Source organism: Drosophila grimshawi, unplaced genomic scaffold (genome assembly GCF_018153295.1).
Source record: "Drosophila grimshawi isolate 15287-2541.00 unplaced genomic scaffold, ASM1815329v1 contig_80, whole genome shotgun sequence".
Classification (NCBI taxonomy): domain Eukaryota; kingdom Metazoa; phylum Arthropoda; class Insecta; order Diptera; family Drosophilidae; genus Drosophila; species Drosophila grimshawi.
Window position 1 is genome coordinate 1,177,009 of NW_025063639.1, and position 18,117 is coordinate 1,195,125.

At 31.5% G+C, this 18,117-nt stretch overlaps 2 protein-coding genes across 14 annotated transcripts; both read right to left on the bottom strand.

Moving 5' to 3' along the window:
* Positions 1-682: 682 nt before the first annotated feature.
* On the bottom strand, positions 683-14,505 carry LOC6570272 (calcium/calmodulin-dependent protein kinase type II alpha chain). 13 transcript variants are annotated; one of them, XM_032742027.1, is made up of 16 exons: positions 14,352-14,505; positions 11,234-11,504; positions 11,070-11,164; positions 10,945-11,004; positions 10,571-10,625; positions 9,930-10,255; positions 9,691-9,785; positions 9,353-9,475; positions 9,156-9,282; positions 8,997-9,089; positions 7,486-7,542; positions 5,404-5,469; positions 3,849-3,924; positions 3,669-3,763; positions 3,483-3,597; positions 683-3,252 (listed from the first exon to the last, which is right to left on the bottom strand). In XM_032742027.1, the coding sequence occupies exons 2-16, from the start codon at positions 11,296-11,298 to the stop codon at positions 3,108-3,110; spliced, it is 1,593 nt and encodes a 530-aa protein (XP_032597918.1). In that variant the 5' UTR covers positions 11,299-11,504; positions 14,352-14,505; the 3' UTR covers positions 683-3,107. The 13 variants fall into 13 exon arrangements, with proteins under 13 accessions (XP_032597918.1, XP_001996492.1, XP_032597922.1 ...); XM_001996456.2 differs by lacking the exon at positions 14,352-14,505 and adding an exon at positions 12,495-12,619; XM_032742026.2 differs by lacking the exon at positions 14,352-14,505 and adding an exon at positions 12,495-12,619 and having other exon boundaries at positions 2,908-3,252; positions 3,849-3,927.
* Positions 14,506-15,064: 559 nt separating this feature from the next.
* Positions 15,065-18,103, bottom strand: LOC6570271 (lipoma-preferred partner homolog). Its single transcript, XM_032742036.2, has 9 exons — positions 17,541-18,103; positions 17,014-17,488; positions 16,661-16,932; positions 16,494-16,547; positions 15,965-16,265; positions 15,595-15,885; positions 15,468-15,525; positions 15,289-15,409; positions 15,065-15,226 (listed from the first exon to the last, which is right to left on the bottom strand). Exons 1-9 carry the CDS (start codon positions 17,745-17,747, stop codon positions 15,095-15,097), a joined length of 1,911 nt encoding a protein of 636 aa, XP_032597927.1. The 5' UTR covers positions 17,748-18,103; the 3' UTR covers positions 15,065-15,094.
* Positions 18,104-18,117: the final 14 nt, after the last annotated feature.

Below are 18,117 nucleotides of genomic sequence, written 5' to 3' on the forward strand. Positions count from 1 at the left end.
TGCCTTATTTAGTCTGGTGCGCAGAGAAAGTGAAATACGTTGCTCGGCTATTTTTTTTTGTGTTTTAGTGTGAAGCCGTTCATTGTGAAGATGGACTATAGTCGACAGAAAACCACCGTCATCTTTACAGGCGATAGTTTGGCCGCACTCCTGTCCCCACACTTCCAAAAAGTGATTTTACTTTTGGTTTGGTCTCTCTAGTTGTGTCTTCATGTTTGATAAAAATATTTTAACAGCTTTATTGCACAATTTCTACATTCGATGGGAAATCTATCAGTGTTTAAGGCGATAAACATATATAAATGATGATATTTGTAATAATTTTTATTAAGTATGTATTTGTAGTTCATAAATCATAAATTTTTAATAATTAATATTGGTTTTTGAAGTTATTACCGTATTTTTTTTAAACATGTATTCTTTATAGTATCTTGAGGACATCAACTACAGCAAGTATGTAATTCGAATAGGCAATCGTTCATTGTGGTTGTTTAATGGTTTTCTTTTTGGAACTTTCGATAAACAATTTATTACGTTCTATCTCTTAATGTGCTTCATTGTTCATAACAACACTTCGATTGATTTGTAAATTTATTTGAATTTATATGTATTATGGTTTATTCTTATAATATTATCATATCATAAGTATGTTTTAGAAGATAATTTAAGAAAACATGTTAAATACTAGAAAATCGTTAATAATAAATTTATTCCTGTTGCTTTAGATTTATTGAACAAGCATACACAACATTAACCACATTAACGTTAGTAAGAAGTCAGTTTTATAACGTTTTGTGAATTATAGGTTCATGTGAGTTCTCATTATTATTGACAAATTTTTATGTACATATGTATGTGTGTAATTATGTATCTAAGCATTCATAATGTATTTTAATCACTGCATTTTTAAATTTCCTTTTGTATTACAATATTTGTGCACAATAAGTACATTCTTTAAATTTGTAATAATAGATGAGAATTTTGTTTGGATGTTCTTAATTTATTATGTTATTTTTTTAAGATTACTGCGACGAATTTCGTTTTTTAATTTAATAAAATACTTTAGATGTATTCCGTAGTTTGAAGATTTTTAAAACAGTCTGCATAAATGATTAATTTAAACAACTAAACATTTTATCTGATACATTCATGTTTGGTATCATATGTATTACGTGATAGTAGGTCTGATTTAAACATGTAACACCTTCGTATTATATTTAAAGACAGACACTAGTAAAGTATTATAAATTACTGAATGCACATAATAATTAAACACTTATTTGTGCAGACTGCTTGACACAAATGTGTACTCCAAAATTATTTGTATACTTTTACATACAGAATTGTTCTATATTTGTATTTAATAATTACATTTTCTGTTTAAATCAATAATTGAAATTATCAGAACATACATTTACAAATTTACATTTACTCTAACGAAAAAAACACGCACACACACATACATCACATACATAAAAAAGTACATATTGAATTACATACATATCTATAGAGACTTAGCCTAGCACACTTGCTTCGAGACAATTTCAATTTCAATAAGATAATTTCATATTAAGTATTAAGATGATCATTATGATTTGATTTTTTAATCAAAGTATTCAGTTTTTCTAGTTAAACATATTGTTACTGAAAAATTCATTTTAATATGAAAAAAATTTGTATAAAACCACATAATAATAAGCATAATAAAACTTTTGTTTTGTATTTAAGTATCGGTTGCATATGGTAGTTGTGGCTGCATGGTAACCACATTAAGTATATTATACAAGAACTTAGATATTCGCATTAAAGTCTTTACCTAGAATGAGTAGTAATGTAAGCGGCCAACTGGAATCGTGATCTGTTAAGTATAAGCCTGAATCTGAGCTGGGCCAGTTTCATTCCATTAATTCAGTACTTATTTTAGATTTGGCTCAAATATGTCAGATACCAATCATTTGCAGTTATAATTTTATTTAACAATTATCTATAGTTTTTAATATTTTCTCTTTTGTTTGGTTGTAATTTTTGGTATAGTTTAATTTGTAAATGCTAATATTTATTCTTTAACTAATGCTTTGTAATATCGAGACTCCGATCATAATATTTATACGTTTATGCAGTTTTCTTGTTTCGATTTTTTTTATTTTTATATATTCACACTTGTAGTATTTAAATTGAATGTTAATAACATGATAAGAAGTTTTTATTATACTTAGATAAGTACGTCGGCATGTATAACCAATTTCATATACAATTATATATTCATACTGATACACATATTTGTTTCTATGTATGCTTGTAGTAAGTGCGTACAAGTGGATAGCTAGCTAAAGCTTTATATGTAAGCGGCTGTATATGCGTGTGCTAGTAGAGATCCTTTTAAACAAGTATATTTCTAATGGTACATGCATTCGCATTGTAAAATTTTCTTCGTATGTGCTTGCGTGTGTGTTCAATAGCAAAGAAGTGTTGGTGTGTATATGGATGTTTTACTACTTGTTAGTAGCATATAGTTTTAATATTTTTTCCATCTTCAGCATATGTAGTAGAAACACTCTAGAGAGTTATTATATAAATATTGAATTTGATTGTTATAATCGAATATTTATATGTATATTGGGAGGGGGTTAAATCCTCTCGATCCACTTGCATTTAACGGGAGAAATTTTTTATTCCGCTTGCTTTCATTATTCTTTATTTTTAAAATTATTCAAAGCATTTAGATAAATTATTTCTGAGTGCTTGTAAACTATTTCCTGGACACGTTCATCCATTTATACAATACATATTTGTAGTAATTTCGCTTTCATTAAGCTTTTGACTTTCAGTTACACATACATTCAATATTCAATGATATAATGCAGAAGACAACATATATGATCAGTAAAGAAACTAAAGATTATTTTATAAGAGGAAACGAACACTTTTTAATTTTCTTCTCATATTATAACTAATAAATTTTCGTTTTGTTCAATTACAAATCAACAGTGCTTATTGTTGTTGTTGCTGCTGTTTCTTATAATGTTTTATAAACATAGATCATATTAAGCTATCGGAGCGAATTATTGATGCTATATTTTAACTTCAGTGGCGCATAGGTGGTCCGCCTATTTCTGTGATACAAAATCGAAAGTCGTTGCCCCGCTGATCTTGCCTGATGCACTTCGGTGAAAGTGCACATTTTGCCATTTGTTGTCGCGCCGGTGCCATACACGTGTCTCCTCCGATTGATGAGTGTGTGCGTGGCCTTGCCTAATAGAATTTTAGAACGTGTTTGAAAGAAAATTATATTAAATAATATATAATAACATTTTAGAGCAGATGTGTAAAAATCAATTTCAAGCCTTCATTTTAGTTTAGCTTGCTCCGACGTTTTAAACTGTGCGTAAGTGAACAACCAGTTACCAAAATAGTAACATAATTATGTAGAAATAAAACTTAAACTTATAACTTATTTTTAAAACTAACATAAATTCACTCACTTGTCAATGTACTGCGTAAGTCTTACATATGCGATACAAGCTGCTTCTTCTCCCAGTAAGTGGACGTGCGGATTCAATATTGTAGTGTTAATGGCTTTGCAATTTTTGCCAAGAACTGTTAGAAAATAAAATTATTAGCATTATATATAAAATACAAAAATTTCCTTTAGCCTTAGAAATATATACCATTTTCAAAGTAGAATTTGTGAAAATCAATTCCTTCGACCAAATTACCCAATGCTTCTGGCTCAAAGGCAGTCAGATGTGGATCACAAATTTTACTACACGGGAAAAATTGTCAATAATATAACAACACAAAGTAAAAGATTCATTTTGAGTAATCCACAGTATCAAGGATTAACTTACGTATATCCGTCGAAGTCACCGCTATTGATGGCCTCAATCAACTGTTCTGTGATCTTTATTATTTCCTGTCGTCTGGCTGCTTTGTATATATATATTTGTTTCCATGATGTTAAGTAATAAGTAATTATAGCGAATCAGGGAAGCAAGTCAGTTTATATTCAAAAGTGTATATAATTTATAATCGTAGTTGTACAGAAATTACAACCACTGATGAAATTCGATTACGAGCGATAGTAGGATGAGAAATACAATTGAACGATCCAACCAACGCACCAGTGGAACAGCGCAACAGAACAATCATAACACAACTAAATGTATATAATGGTATTTCAGTAAACTCTTGAAAATTAAAGTACATGGCGTTTCGACAATCGTATACATATATATATGAAGTATACCTATATGTATGTCATATACAAATAGGTACATTATAAGCTATAGGAATGTACATACATATACACTTATGGGCGTACATAAATTGGTATATGAATGTATATACCAAATTATTATTGGATAAGAGCAGTTCTCCCAATTTATAAACACATAAATACAGATCTACACATTACGCAGTATTGTTTTTAATTTCAATTACGAATGAATAAAATGTAAATGAACTGTTAAGCATTTTGAAAGCGCGTACTCTTATGAATGTAAATAAAACAGTGGCACTTGTATCTAAATAATTATCTACGCTGGTACTACATTTACTACATAAACAAGATAGAGTGCGATAGTTAAAGGCGTTTGACTGTGAAATATCCTCTTCCCAAGCCTTAATTATTATAAATCGTTGACGACATAGATATTTATACTCAAACATTCATCACCATTTTTATGCCCATAACATATGAGTTTGAATATTCATACGATAATAGGTATAAACTTGAGTAGAGTATATTTTTTGTGGGCTCTCTCGACTAATGCACCCAAATGCAGGCTTTTAACATATATTGATAATTGAATTAAGAAGTCCATAGGTACAATAATAGAAGGTGATGCAAGTGCCAAATTTATACACTACTGCTTAGTTTTTGTTATAATTTTTGGGCTGTATAGAACAAAATTGTACTTGTACTTGAACTGAATAATTTATAGTTCAAGAGGATGTATAATTTTATTGAATAGATTTTCTAATTCACAAGAAAAATTATTTCTTTCCATAAAAACGAAGTTTAAATGAAATGTTGACCAAAAGAGATTTAGACTTTGTACTCAAATATTCCTTATTATATTAATTTGTTATAGTTAATTTAACAAACGAGTGCCTTCCCTCTTCGCTATACTTTCTAAATATATATGCACTTCTTACACATCTTAGCATGTAGATAATCTGGTACATCTTACTGTACAGAAGAACAATTAAGAAGGCACAAAATGTGTATCGAAGTCCGTTTTCATAATAATAAATTATAATGCATATTTTCATACGACAAGACATTCAAGCATTCATTGAAGTACAAAATAAAATGTGTAATATACACTGATAAGTGAGAACATGCAAGAAATTGATTAACAGAAAATGGGAGCTAAGGAAAAGGCACCTTGACATACGTACCTGAAGAGCATTGTGAGTTTCCTGAGATTTGCTGGCAAGTTTTAGCAGGACACACAATCCTTATTTCTAAAATTCACATTTTTATAGATATATATATATATTTATTTTTAAATATATATGTATAAATATATGTGAACACGACAATAAATAAGACAAAATTCAATGTATAAATGAGGACTCGAGCTCTTCATAAAATTTGTATGTAGGTCAATATATGAATATGGCAAGTATGATTTTAATACAGATCAGATTATGTAGGTGAAGTGAATTGGTTTGCATAAAAAAAAAGTCGAAATGCTTTAAAATGCTCCTAGCTCAAAACGAGAGAGTCATAACCGACATTTTTATACAGCAGAATTCGGACTTGTATTTAAGATATATGTTCACAAAATGTATATAATATCAATTCAATTTAACCTCATGTATATAGGCGGGATGGATCACATTTACATAATAAGTTTATTAAAAAGTACGCATATGAATACGCATTCTAAGATAGAGCGCCAAGCACTTTGCTAACTTTCAACACCAACAGACTCATCAGCTAATTTGAGATAGATACGCAGGTACGACTATTATGTAATACGATGCCAGACACTCTTATAAAAGCTACAGATTATGCGAGTTGACGAGATAACGATACATACTTATGCTTGCATTCGCAGCTGAATTAGAAGCTTCCTTTTTTGGATAAACAGCAAAAATTTAGCATGCGATCTGCAATAGATCAGAAAGAATAAAACACATAGATATACTTATAGGTACATACAATAATAGTAGCGATCGAATGAATTACTTATACGCCATTTATTTTTTTATTTGTAGGTCGCATATTCAACTGGCGAATGTACTGTTCAGTTTTGTAGAAAATGTCTGGCATACTGGAGCATACTCACCTCTGAGGCGGGAGTTTGATTGTATTTGGTTGCTAAGATCGTGACTTTGACATTTTAAATCGAAGCCATCAATTCTATTTGTATTGGTTTTGGTATTTGTATTGATATTGATACTGGCGTGTTTGTTGGCATCTACTCTGATGAAGCCAACGCCGAATGGTACTGGAAGCGAAGATGTACACGCTGACCCGTAGTGGTTAATGTTGAACGAATAGTTGATCGCCGGATTTGCTTTGACCTGTGATTGGACCCCTAGTATTTACATAAATAATGTGTACGGTCAGTACAATAACAGAGCAATAATTATTGATTCACCCCGGCCACTTATAAAATGCGAATTAGTATTAAAAAAGTTGTTTGCAGCGTGAAGCGACTAGGACTGGAGGAATATTATACAGATATGTCATTAGATTATTTTGCGTTTGATTTTAATGATTGAACCGCTGCATGGTTGTTGTCCAATTCACTAAGGGCACTGAGTTAAAAATAAAACCGATATTACTCTGGAAAATTTTTTGTGGAGAACAAGAACTCGAGCAACGGTTGAAACTGAATCAAAAGGATTTTGTTCATTACAATTGCACTTTCTGAATTTGTAAGGGGAATTCCGCATTATTTGTATTATACTATTAAAAAATTTTTGTCCTGAAAAAATGTTAAGAACAAATTTTCTACAAATAGTTCTAACCTTTTTGAAAAGTCAAGGTGGTATAAATTGAGCATTTGAGAGATCTGGTCGAATGTTGAAAGAGGCGAAGGTATGTTAAGTACCGTTTCCAACTTAATCCAAGCTTAGCATCTCCAACGCTGAAATTAAAATCAAATCCATCAAGATGACGCCTTTAAGCTAGTTGCATGATAACAACAGTCTTGATTAACAACTGACAACTCTAAGTAGACCACGAAATTGTCTTTAAATCCCTTTTAATCATTACTTCAAAAGCATTCATTTAATTCATTCCTCAAACTGACTTCCAGGATCCACAATTGATAAAATGAAATTATACCCAAGCATTCTGATGGAAAGGGACACAAAGTTACACATGATAATGATTTTGAGCATAGCGTGTTACAGAACTTAATGAAAAAAGAGTACACAAATATACATATACACGAATATATTTGTACACTCTTTTTATAAATTATAATAAATATTTTGAAACGAAGAATGAAAATGAAAATTTACCTTCGGGGTCTTTTGATATGACTGTGGTACTGCGATCAACGATTCCTTTTTTATCTTCTAAAAAAAAAAACAAATTTCATATTTGAAAATGCAACTGTGTTGATTCCAATAGTTGTTATTATTTTTATGTTCAGTGTGTAATTGCGAGCGTAAAATAATAGCAAAATGTTTTCAAAAATGTATATATATTACCAAATAACTTTATACGCACGCAAATACATAATGGGTTTTGGATTTTTTACTCCTCTTGTAATTAATAGATATGTAATGTTGGACTTTAATTATATAAGTTTAAGTTCAAAATTAAGTATGTTTTTAGAGCAAATCATAAAAAAGCAATTATATCAAATACTCAGCTAAAAACGTAATACAGATTATAAGAGCTAGGATACCTAGTTGGTTGTGAATGTATATCAATTATATTTCACTTAACGGTGCTTTAAAAATGCAAAAATACTCTAGTCGACAGGCTTCGACTAATATATACCCTGAATTTTTACATATATTACGTCGAACAAATATTAGATATTTAAACCAACACATTAACAAAAATTAGTGTAGTTTGGTATTTGGTATTAACCGATAACTAATAATATTGGCGAAACGCAGAAAGTATGGATTAAGTAAATATAACAAACTTGATCTACGGGTGGTATACGCGAACTTATATTCGAAAATGTGATGTTGCTATTTTCTTTAGTATTTCAAAGCCGCGTGCTTAGCCGGACCGACGGATACACTGAAATGGGTAGATCGACACGACTGTTGATGCCGATCAAGAATATATTTACTTTATGGAGTCAGATTGCTTATGTCAGTTACATACTTTTCCACAACTGTTTTTCAATATATACAGGATAAAAAAAACCAACCAAGTTTATGGAACTAACAATAATATTTTTAATTTATATAATCAATAAGACTCAATGTGGTTAACATTAATATCTCAGATGTTGAAAGATAATTGAAATATGTACAAAACGATAGAGTATGAAATAATGAAACATGAAGAATATGATTATATACAGGCACATTAAAAACGTGGTACGACAGCTACGAAAACGACACTGAATTTCAAAAATACAATAAGCGTGCATATTTAATAGATTATAATTCAAGTTAATTCAAAATTATGCATTATTAAAAGTACCGAGCTAGATGGACTACAGAAAGCGACATTATTAAGTCATAATGTGGTAGAGAGCCTATATAAAGTTTTTATTCATATATACATCTATAAGATATATATGAAAATATGTATTCATATAATATATATACATATATCTGTAAATAATTATTATGTAAATATAGATTTAATATAGTGTATGCTTATATTCACTATCTTTCTGTGTGTTTAAATTGTATTTTGGCTAGGCATTCATTCAACTGTAAATTGTTACCTAACAAGTTCAACTCATCTAAATAAAAATTCGGCCTCTACTGGCATCCGTGATGAAATCGTTAAAAATCATATATCCCGACTATGTTTCTAATGGAGTTTAAGTATTTACCCTTTACGTCATCGTCCTCTAATGTTGTGCTTGAAGAATCAGTTGATTCCTTAACTTGAGATCCGTCACCTTTTTTGGTGATCATGCTTCTACCTACAAATGAATATAACCAAGTATATATATATATATGTTTTTGAATAAAAGCGTTAATCCACTTACTAGAAAAGTTCCTAGTTGCAAGCATCGTTGTCAGTATTGCGCCCTTAAGCTTGCGGCGAGCATTGAATTTTTTAAGACAGTCAACGGTCTCTTGACGATGTACCACAGAAGCCACACGTTCTCGTTGCTATAAATGTTAAAACAAAGAGATGAACAAAGAGATGGACAGAAATAATAAGTAATAAGCACAAGCGTACACAAATCCATGGGTGCTTAAGAGCCTCTGCTGCTGTGATTCGCTTATTGGGGTTCACAGTGAGCATTTGATTAATCAAATTTTTTGCCTCTGGCGTGACAGTGTCCCATTCTGGCGAAGGGTACTATAATAAAAGATAGACAAATTTTCTACTTAATAAAGATTATCAATGTAGAGCACAGTTGATCTAAATATATCCGTTAGTCTGTTTCTTTTCTTAATTTATATATTGTGCGATATTTTCATTGCTTCGTTTAATTGCATATTAACTCGACAAAGTATGGAAATTTGTTTATATAATAACATTTTGGCTTTATGGCAATAGATAATTATTCTTACATCATAGGCCCCTGCCTTTATTTGTGAATACAAGCGGTGCTGATCCTCGTCCCAAAACGGCGGATAGCCAACCAGCAATATGTAGAGAATAACTCCTGCATATAAACAATATATATGTTTAGTTACGTATACAAAGTATGTTATGTAAGAGTTAATATTATCGGAGTGTTAGTAAAAATTATATCAAGGTACTACATACACGTAAGTACTTAAAATATATGATAGTTTCATCTGCTTACCGCATGCCCATATATCTACCGATTTGCCATATGGCTCCTTCTTCAATACCTCTGGCGATAGATAACCGGGAGTACCAGCAAATCCAAACCAGGCTTGGTGATCACCTTGTACTTCAATGGCTAGACCAAAGTCAGCGAGTTTCACAGCTGCACCCTTTGCCTTACTAGCTAATAGTAAATTCTCAGGTTTGAGATCTCGATGCACCACACCATTCTGGTGGCAGTGATTGACCGATTCCAATATTTGCTGAATACAATGTGATGCATCAGCCTCTGAATAAAATTCACGTGCAACAATATCTTCGAAAAGTTCACCACCAGTTACACTGTAAATGTATTTAGTATAGTCAATTTTGTTGATTGGTAGATTGCTTTCATTCGGAAATTGTAATTTAATTTTTGTTTACAACTTTGTGTAGTACTATGTACATAATTAGTTAGTGTGCATATTTTAGGGGGTTGTATGTGAGTAAATAAGAACTCGGAGGGGAAAGGATGAACTATGAATCTCAATAAACAATAGTCAAGTCATTGCTTTATCCACAAAGAGACCCAAGAGTTTTTCACAATAACGATCAGTTACACTCTCTTTAGTTTTTGTTATTAACAATGTACATAAAATATGTGAGAGTGCTACTTACAGATCAAAAACAAGATAATGATAGTTTTCCTCCTGTATGCTGTCATGCAATCGAACTGCAAGTGACAAAAGTGAAAAAGAAACTTTATTAAGTATAAGCAACACTTCTTATTTCTATAAAAATATAAATGTATTTGCATAACTTAATTATAACAGGTATACGTATGATGAATCAGAATAAGTTTTTTGTTTGGACTATGAGGTTCGGCAGATGTAAAGTTGTAAACTAGTAGCGGTGAAAGGAACATGTGTCAATATTTATCTACAGAACTGAGTTGTAGAGTAATAAAACTATCAAACAGATATATAGTTAACGGACATGGCTTTAACGACTAGAATCGTCTGGAATATGGAACTTATCGTATTATATCATACCAATATTAGGATGATGGAGTTTTCTACAAATCCGAGCTTCTCGCTCTAGTTTTTGGAAATCTGCAAGAAAATATTCATATAATACATCATATATAAGTATGAATATAAAGGGTATATATTCTGACCTCTTGCTGTTAGCTTCTTGGTATTTATAATCTTTGCCGCAAACTCGAATCCCGTTGATTTTTGGACACATCTTTTTACAATTGAAAAGGCGCCCCTGAAAAATCATAAATTCATGTCAATTGATTTATTTTATTTCTTCTGGCTGTCCGCCGTGTTTACGTACTTTCCGAGTTCCTCTTTGATATCGTAATTGTCCGAAAAACGCGTACAGGCTGCTGGAGCAGCCATCGCGATGGCACACTTGAGAAAATCTATCGTGCGTGTGTGTCTATAAAAGTGCTTTGCACTTAGCCGCCAAGCCTATGATAATAAATTTGCAAGAAAACTTTACCAACCCTTGTATCTGGTGTATAGTTTAATATGTTGTGGCTTCCGTGTTGTTTTCTCTTGTTTTTTCGATGCTCGTTTTTTGCTTGTCCAATTAAATGGTGTTTCTATACGAAATAAATATTAATTCATAGATATTTTAGATTAATACACATTTATGTAATTAATTTAAAACGATGATAATTTCCTTATTTTTTTAGTACAATTTACATACTGTAATTTACAATAAAATAATCGATTTTTTCCCGTCGATTTTTATGTAAGATCACACAATTTTACGGCCACACTGCAAACAGCTGGTTTTGTAAATTATACGACATTTAAGTACATATGTACTTTGCCTATGGCATGGGCGATGAAAGTAATTAATTAAAATGTGTTTATTATGAATTATTTTAAATACTGTTTTTGCAAAATATAGGTTGCTATTTGCACTTACGCTAACCGCGTAAATCATCTATTCCTTTGGAATAACAATTTATAACATACAACATACATACAAATTCTGATTTTGATTATGAAGTCAATTTCCAAAGAATAAATGTGTATATGTGTGGCTTCAGTTTGCTATGTCCAAACATACCAATGTATATACACGTACGGTTAGTAACGTGAACATGTGTAAGACTAACGACATGCACAGGAACGGAGAAAATTTGATGCAACGCATTTTTAGCATATTCAACAGATGGTCAAATCCCACATGTTTTCAACCAGAAAAATACTATTCAGTATTTATGTGAGAATTTATTTAAGTAAGTGTACATATGTACACATACAAATTGAGCAAAACATTTCTAAAAATGTACATGCATATACAAATATATGTACATATGTAGGTAATGCATGCTTTACTCGTCGTTCATTATCGATAAATAATTAATCACGTACAATATGTACACATACTCAAATATAGAAGCAGCTATTAGTTAGTTATACCCACAAAAATTGATTTCAACGGAGGCTTTGACTGGACAGCAGCCAAAGCAATTCATATCAACTAATGGTAACGAATTCATAGAGTCTATCACGCAGTGTGTTTTTTAACACAACAATTAACGATGGAGATAATGAAATGTCCATTCAAGCTTACTTACTTCTGTACGTAAGCATACGTAATTTGGCAACGTAAAAAAACGCTAAAAAATCCAGTCGCTACTGCTTTAAATTATTCCTCGCTGGCAAGTTAATACGTGCACCGAGTTCCACAACAATTACAAATCTGATACACATAAAAGAAGATATTGCTGAAGTAAACCATCTAAAATACATTGTATTTACTATTTTATTAATTGCAATTACATTACAAATTGCAACAAGTTTTTCAGTATACACATGTACATACATAAATACGCATCTATGTTCATACATTCATATATGGCCATATTCATTTAACTGATATCTCTGCAGCTATTTACTGTATTTTAAGGCATACATGGCAATTGATACGCACATGTACATATGTACACATATAACAAATATATATATATATATATATATAGATCTATATATATATATATATATATATATATATATATATATATATATATATATATATATATATATATATATATATATACATATATATATATATATATATACATACATATCTATTTAGGTATCTTTGAGTACATGTTTCTCTTGCTTCCACATTCCATTATAGCTGCGCATGAATTTTCCACCGATTTTCCAATTGACAGTAATGTCTGCTGCAGGGAGGGTATAAGAATACATACACATTTACTTCGTATATGTATTTGTATACAATCTACGCATATTTTAAGAAACATTTATGTAAATAAAGTTAAAGTACGTATTTCAATTGAGTGCATAAATTCATTTGTACACAGAGCTTTATCATCTATAGATCATGTCATAATTCTTATGCACTTCCTAGTAAATAATACGGATAATGCTACTCTCGTATGTATGTATACAATAATTACAATGAATATGTATGTCAGGTACAAAAATTGTCAAATCGACAATTTTATGTTCAAGAACAAGTATGTAATATATATTTATATGTGTGTCCTTGAGCGCATATATACATATACATTAAAAGTCGCAAACATTTATTTATGTATGTATGAAATGCATAAATCTGCTGATATATTTGTAAGAAAATCATAAAATTGTATGTAAGTTAAATACACACATATAAAGCGTAATTGTGCACACATGCGTAGATGGCGTTTGTATATATATATACGTACACGTACATGTTTAAGGATATTAATGTCCTTTGGAAATTGGGCGAGGCGAAAAAGTGCAAATTTTATCTACATATCTAGGTACCTTTTTGCACAAAAACCTTTTCACAATTTTTGCTGGTACATATAATGCGTCATGTTAGGTTTTTTTATACACGTGTACATTGATACACATAAATCACATGTACACATATTTCAAAATGCGAGCGAACGAACGAATTTATCACACTTTCCAGAAAACTCGCGTATCGATACATATGTACATAAAAAATATATATCTTATATATATATTTTTTTTTTTAATCTATATGTATGCAAAGCTTGTATCTGTGCTGTAGCCGCTTCATAAAATAGCGTTAGTTGCGTTTCAAAATTCAATTGATTTACTATTATATGCAAACTCATATAAATTTACCTACGTATATATACCTCTGGAAATGCACATGAACGTATAAATATGTATAAGCATTGATATTAACCTATGTATATAAATATTTATATTTGGTATGTAAAGATATGCACGGGACAGTTCCACCAGCGATGTGATAAATATATACATAAATTGATTCCTATGAACATACATATTAATGTCACGAAATATTTACACACATAAACGTATATACGTGTGTATGTATTTATAAGCATATATGCATATAGAGAGGTACATTCAAACCTATGTATATATTTGGTATACGTATAAAGTTTGTATCTATCAAAATGAATTAATATGTACATACGTACGTATGCATATACATATATTATGTTTTAAATGTGTTTCACTATAGTATATACATGGTTGACGGGACCAGGCGACACGCGACTTGTATATATATATATATATATATGTACTAAGTATTGTTTTGTTAAACGTCTGTTGGATAGCAAAGCGAATTCAATACTGATGGCTTTCGATACCGAGCAGCATCAGGAACAGCTATAGGAATGTATATATGTTGAATATGTATTGTGCTTCATATTTCTGTATCCCAGTTCGCCTCTTTATTCTGTATTCTCTCTGAGCGATAAATTGGAAGCGAAAGTCTCCAAAGCGCAAATTTGAGAGACTCCACCATTTCGACGCATGACCGAAAAAACTATTCTTCCTTCAAACAACCTAGAGCTTTTAAGCTTATGCTTAAAGTTATCGATAGCTGCACATGCTTTTAATAAAGTACATGTCGAGCATTAGTTTACCCTTTCGGAAAGTATTTTAATTAAGCAGTGGAGTGTGTAACGCATTGCCATTTCGTTTGTCTATTTCTATGCAATACACTCTTACTTTTTAATGATACGTATCCACTTTTAAAAATATTTTCATATGATGGTAATAAGTTGGTTTATTTTATAAAGTATGGAATGAAATCGTTCGATTACACATATTGGAATGGGTTTGATAGTGTTTATAAGTTGCTAATTAAATGCACGTATTTATGCAATAATATAATAATAATATATAATTTGGGAGTATATTTATTACAAGCTTTTTAAAGTTCTGAGGTCATACGATTTGTTAAAACTTGAACACGTCGAGCATTACAGCTTTTACAAAGCACATGATCATCTAAAGGGTAACATCCACGACCATCCGCTTCTGACGACAATAAGAGGGCACAGTCCTGTTTAAAAACATAATTACTTCTGAGTATAACGCGGCAGCAAATTGTTCTGTTGTACTCACCTCGCATTTATAACATTCTAGGTGGAAGCTGCGGTCGAGGGCAACTACTCGCACTGTTTCTTCTTGTCCCGGCTCTGGCATAATGGGCTCTTGGCAAACACAGCACCGAGGCGCAAATTTCCTGGAATCATATTAATTTTTAAAAATAATATTTTTTATTTTTAGATGGTTTAACTTACTTGTGAAAATCAGCAATGCAATAATTCTGATTGGTGGCATCAACTGTGAATGGGATTGCTGTAAAACGATAATAATCATATTGTTTAATTTAATAATATTTCGATTTTAATATCTGTTTGTATTTACCATCTAAACTGTTTCCACATACAACACAAGTAAAACACTGTGGATGATATGGTTTTCCAGTGGCTCTAAGAATGCGCTCCAAAATTGGTTTCAAGCAAACAGAACATTTTTCAAGTGTTTGTAAATAATCATACTCGCAAAATGGTTTTCCTTCAAGTGCATAAAATGGTTTGCCTTGCAGATTTAATTGGCATTCGGTGCAAGTGAAACAGGAAATGTGGTAAATTTTATCCATGGCTGTGCACCCACTGTTCTCGCCTAATACGCGGTCACCGCATTTATAACATCGACCTAATATTAGTAAAATAAATTAAATTCAGTCAACTATTTGACTAACTAAATATTGTTTATGATTAATTGATTTACTGACCATAACTCTCCATTTCGCTCGCAGAATTAATGGGGGTTAAATTGTATTGGCTAGTGCTTTCGATATTTTCATTTTTTTTAGAATATCCAATACCATTTGTAATACCATTTTCGCCTCTGCAATACAAAGGAGTTGTGGCACCACTCGTTACTAAAAGTCCATTGTCTCCGCTTGTCGAACTGCTCTGTATATTGCTTTGATTTACGTACGATGCATATATATTATAATTGGTACGTGACGATATATCACTAGGTGGGCGTGGATTTATGGGCTCATATATCGAATCATATGTGGAAGAGCTCTATAAGAAAAAAACACATGGAAAACAAGTAATATTGCTCTAGTCGAAAGTGCCTGTCTCTGAGATACACTGCCTTAAAAAGTGACTTAGAAACTGGGAGTGTCACTAGACTACATATTGCAAATAATAAAATTCTTTAACAAGGCTAAGAAGTTTGATATTTATGCTGATCGCTAAAAAATATAAATATATAATTTCTAGTTTTAAAATTGTTGTGTTCAACCATACCTGAGATAATGCACCATAGCCATAGGAATCCGTACACGCTTTATTTTGATATCTCTATAATATACATTAAACATGAGGCGTGGGTATAAGAGTAGTAGTGTTAGAGAAGTAATTTGATTGAAAAATGTTTATCTAAGGTTTATTTTGTATTCCATATATTAATTTACCTTAAGAGATGGCGTATGTGAAGAATAATGATCGGCGTAATTTGTATGTGATATTGATGGTGAGGACTGCTTATTTGCACTATTTTCTTGGAAATCTATCGCTTTGTTGAAGACATCACTTGCTCGTCGAAGTTCACTATAAGAAGAGCTCACTGGGCTAGGGGGTGGTGGTAAATCTTCATCGAGCTCCTTTTCTGACAATGGGTTTGTACAAATGGAAAGCATTCTAGGCAAAGATTTTGAACCAACATTAGCGTTTGCAAGAATTGAATCTGCAATAATAAGCTCAATTTAATTTATTTCTGTATTTATATTTACCGTAAGCACCGAAAGAGATTGTGCCATTAACTTACTTTGAGGGCATGTATGTTGTACATTAGAGTAAAAAATGCTATCTTCTGGTTGAGTAGATATATGTATGAATGCAGCCTTAGAGTCGTTAGTTGCGCCATGAGTTGAAGAAGACAGATTGCTATAAAGTGAAGTAATTTTGTTCGAAATAGCATGACCACTCAGAGATGTGGAGGACAATTTTGGAATGCTAGGGATTTGTTTCGTTAATTGAGATTGTGATCCCAAAAGCCCTTTCTTTTCCATTTGCTGTTTGTGATATGCCAAAGCCTCCAATTGCTGTTCCAATACAGCCGGGTTGTCTAAATTCGTTTGACTGTTGCCAGCCTTTTCGCCAGTTTGACTTGAATAAATGAGTTGCTTACGTAAAAGACTAGAGCCGCTCGCAGCTCCTTTGTTTCCAGAAAATTCTAAACTCTGCAAAGGTTGTGAATAAAGCGGTTCTCGGGTGTCCGTAACCAGTTTGCTCAGTGGCACCTTAAAAATTGTTTAATTAAAATACAGAGATGTGATATTTATATTTAATTACCTGAGGCATTTCAATTGATTTTTTTAATGGCTTCGGTGGAATGAATGGTGCCGCTTTCGCCTTGTTATGTACATCACTTAGTGCAGCACTCGCTTTCTGTTGTAAGTTGTCTACCAAAGCTGCCACTTTTCCGGTCCGTACATATCTATCGTCGCTCCTAATATTTAATGTTGTTAACTGCCTTAGTTGCTCATCTGAGGATTCCATTGTGTACGTTCCTCGTTTAACCAATGCAAGGTGTATCCAAAATAAAAGTGGCTTTTGACTTCAAATTGTAAAAGGTACACAAAAACTAACCAGAAGTGGCGTATTTCGGTTAATATTTGGAGTGCAATCCTTTTTATCGCTTTGAAATATTAATAACATGGCAATATACACAAAAGTTTTTTTCTTCACCACAAATTACCCTTTGTGGGTAATTTCTATTTGGCTTAACATTTCTTTGCAAAACTTGAACTTTACCAGTAAATAATCGACATTTGTTAAGTTACTTGTTTGTTTCATATCCATAACACAGCTAACCTATAATTTCTTGCAGCTGGCAATTGATTAACAAATACACAACAATAACTGAGAG